This window comes from Priapulus caudatus, unplaced genomic scaffold, assembly GCF_000485595.1.
Source record: "Priapulus caudatus unplaced genomic scaffold, Priapulus_caudatus-5.0.1 Scaffold203, whole genome shotgun sequence".
NCBI classification, from domain to species: domain Eukaryota; kingdom Metazoa; phylum Priapulida; class Priapulimorpha; order Priapulimorphida; family Priapulidae; genus Priapulus; species Priapulus caudatus.
In genome coordinates this window covers 311010-314980 of record NW_014577264.1, presented here as the reverse complement: position 1 = coordinate 314980, position 3971 = coordinate 311010, and the positions used below count along the sequence as shown (strand labels likewise).

The 3971-nt window shown below is 41.6% G+C and overlaps 1 protein-coding gene across 1 annotated transcript in view; it reads right to left on the bottom strand.

Moving 5' to 3' along the window:
* The window catches only part of LOC106807251 (rho guanine nucleotide exchange factor 11-like), a 40098-nt gene that overhangs the window by 13907 nt on the left and 22220 nt on the right, over positions 1-3971 (bottom strand). The window contains exon 3 of the mRNA XM_014809544.1: positions 1134-1306. Coding sequence (XP_014665030.1) covers positions 1134-1259 — 126 coding nt within the window. The 5' untranslated portion in view covers positions 1260-1306. The remainder of the gene's footprint in view (positions 1-1133; positions 1307-3971) is intronic.

Sequence of the window (3971 nt, the reverse complement as noted above, 5' to 3'; positions counted from 1 at the left end):
AAACTATATTTAGTGTACAATCTGTTTTTTAATGCCAAACATAAAGACAATTATACTTTGATCACGTTCGCTTGAAGCATAAACAAAGTACTACACAGAGAAAAATTAATATGATTATCACCGCGAACACGCACCAGCTAGTAATGCCCGCAGAATAAAACATATAATTAAATATGACAAAGAAATTAGATAACGCAGAGGAATATAATAAAACACTTTCTATGGGGTCTTCGAACAGCCTGCTACTTTACACGTAGTATGTCGAGAAGCGAACACTCTATCCGTTCGAGCAAACTGCAACCCACACTCATGAAACGTTTAGTACATGCTAGGTAGACCCTAACTCCTAACTCCTTATCACCTAACACTAACCCTCAACCCCTCTAACCGTAAACCCCTACCGGCCACCGACTCGCCGATATCTAACAACTGTCTCCCCATGCGTCCGCCTCGCGCACATAATCAGCTAGAGCCATCAGCCAGATCATCAGTAGGCAACCCGTCAGGGGTAGGGCCCTATTCCCTAATTCTAAAATAAAATAAAATTAGCCAAAATATTAATAATAAATGAAAATTAGTGACAAAAGTTAGCCAATCAGAGAAGAGGAGCCGCAGTGTGTTAGTTTTCAGATACCAAAACGGATTGCGGTTGTTTTAGACACTTTCGAATAAAAAATGTTAATTTCTTTGTAGACAACATTTTGGCTTTGTTATCTGGAATTAGAACATATGTGTTCGGAATGTGTGCCAACGTGGACAATATATGATATATATTATATACTATATATATATGTTGTGTGCTGGTGGTGTGTGGTGGGTGTGTTGTTTGGTGTGTGGATGTGTGTGGTGGTCGTGCTGTTGTGTGTTGTTCTGTCCCGCGTGGGCGTCCGGTGCGTGTGCGTTGTGCGTGGGCTGGCACTGGATGTGGCGTGCTGCGTGTGTCGTGTTTGTCGTGGTGGTGGCGTGTGTGTGTTGTAGACGTGTGTAGTGGTGGTGCGTGTGATGTTGTCTGGCGTCCCAAGACGCCATATGCTGTGCTGGTGTTGAGTGCTGTGTGGTGTGTGTGTTGTGTGTGTGGTGTGTGTGTGTGTGTGTGTGTGTGTGTGAGAGAGAGAGTGTACGAGGTTTATTACCTCAGTGGGCATGGGTGACTCTGTGTTAGACGGGCCATGTTGTGCTGCAGAGTTTCCATTCGCCCCGCTGGAGATTCTGTGTCTAGCCTGCACACGGGGAGATTTCGGAGGCAACGATGACTCCATGCCGGGTGTTTGAAAATGTATGTGACCAAACAGAATCTCCCCGCTCTCTGAAACAAGAAGGTATATTCATAACATCTGAAGTGAATAATAGAGACTATAATATAGAGAGAGAGCGAATAATGCAGCTTATATCACTAATAAAACAAGACACAGTAGCAGCAGATACCGCCTTGTTGTAATTTGCAACAGGCACGTCCTTGTAATTATAGCTGTCGTTGTGGTCTAGGACTAGGTGAGAGATAGACGCGACCGGTGTGATCACCACCCACAATTCGTAGGGAAACCGTTGATACGATAAAGCATTACCCATCCTGGCATTCCGGTAACAATGAATTTTTTTTAGATTAGCGCGGGAATGCTAGGTGCAGGCATAAAAGTCGGCTCTATTATTAAGAAGAGTTGGAGAGGGAGAGATGGAGACAGCAGGTCGAGATCGAAGGCACATAGAGCGGGACACCGAGGGGGTAGAAAGTTGACGACAACGAGGGACCGACGGAGACGGTTGTACGTGCATAAATTGTATATTATGTAAAATATGTAATAAATCTCATCGTTTCTACACCTTACTACTACCACTGAGCTAAACCCCCAGCGAACACCACGATCAGAATACAACAGAGGAGAGGAACAGAGGATGTTCGACCCGGTATTCGCTATGCTCTACTAGCCGCCTAAGATCAACGAAAAAAGCCAACCGGACTATCCACTGCGACTGCTCTTCGTCGCCGATGGGAGCGTCGATGTAGGCTGTAGAGGTAGCCGCAAGATGAAGCGGACAGACGGAGACGTTATGCAGGCAAAGAAATGAGATAACAGCATATAGAAAAGGCACATAGAAAGGTGCAGCAAGAGGGCAGAGAGTAGAAGACGGACGGAGATGGTTGCACGTGTATAAATTGTATATGTGAAGCTGCTATAGATTAATTTTCAGGTCATGCAACAAATATCACAGGAGCTAAACCCTCAAACAGAATACAACAATAGTGTAGCCTACACGAATAAACAAGTTTTGGGGTTTTCATACGAGTCCCCCGCAAGCTCCACAGATTAACCAAAGCACAAAAAAGATAATATTTCTAAAAAATGTTTACAATCTAGCACCAAATATTACATTTAAAAAAAAAACTCACTTAACGAAACCAATAGCGATACCATAACATTCATATAGATAACCATGATCACGGCATGTGCGCAAGGAAAGTTAAAAACATTCAGAGAATTTAACAATATTTAAAGAGCTCAATTGACGTTATATGATGAAAGCTATATGTTGAACGTTATATGTTTGACGGTATATGTTTGACGGTATATGTTTGACGCTACATGTCTGTTATTATACGCTTGCCGCTATAGGTTTGATGATATGTATTTGACGTTATATGTTGAACATATATGTTGAACGTATATGTTGAACGTATATGTTGAACGTATATGTTGAACGTATATGTTGAACGTATATGTTGAACGTTATTTGTTTGACGTTACGTGTTAAACGTTACTGCTATATATGTCTAACGCTATATGTTTGCTGCTACATGTAGAACGTTATCTGTTTGCCACTATAGGTTTGATGTTATGTGTGTGATGTTATATGTTGAGCGTTATATATTTGACCATATAACATATATGTTATAATGTTATACGTTTGACGCCATATGTTTGACGCTATACGTTTAATGCTAGATGTTACGTTTTGACCTCACAAGAGCTGATAGGAACAGTCGTATGACCCGAGCACGCTTGCTTTTTTGAACATCTGCTGAATTCTAATGACATATTATATATAATTATAATATATAACAGTCATGTTAGGGGACAAAGCGCGCGTCGATAGCCAGTTGAGAACCATCGACGGCTTCACAATGTAAGATATATGATGCTTTCGGGCTCCACAACTTTGTTATTTAAATTTGGTATTTATAATAATATCACATTTAAAGAACAGCGTTGTATACACGCCACACAGACAGACAGACAGACAGACAGACAGACAGACAGACAGATACGCGTGCGCGAACGTATATGTGCGCATACATGCACACGCGGGTAACGCAAATACACACACACACAGACGTACGAGCACGCACGCGCACGCGCACACACTAGGTGATAAATTTAACCGTACATAGCAGGGATGGGCTCGACATACAACAGCCAGTACAGCAGTAGCGTCGGTTGGGCTATGCCATTAATATGTAGACTCGTTTGTTCCTTTCTTTGTCGGAAACATTCCTTGCAAGAAGGATGCACGAAGATAGAACGATTTAAATGATTCTAGGTTAGTCTATTTTTTCTGGCGATCCCGAATTTCCACATTGCATATTAAACCTCGCAATTAACGGGTCCAACGCTAACAATACATACCACGGCCATTTTATTACCTCCGCCATGTTTTCACCGGCGTGTGTTTGTTCGTTTGTGGGTTTGTGGGTTTGTGGGTTTGTGGGTTTGTGGGTTTGTTTGTGTACAGCATAATAGTCCAGTTGCAGAATAGCGAACCAAGAAATTTTTAATAGTTCAAGGTTTTTTTATTGATATGTATTCATATCCATGTCTGGAAGATTTTTAGCTTTGTTGGCACAACGCCAACTTTGGGGAACATTTTTAATGAGCTAATTTGCATAATTAACATGGCCAAATACAACTTTTTAATTAATAGGCTTAGAATCATGTGTGATAGCTCTTTTCTATATAGGGTTGACCCAGTGAATC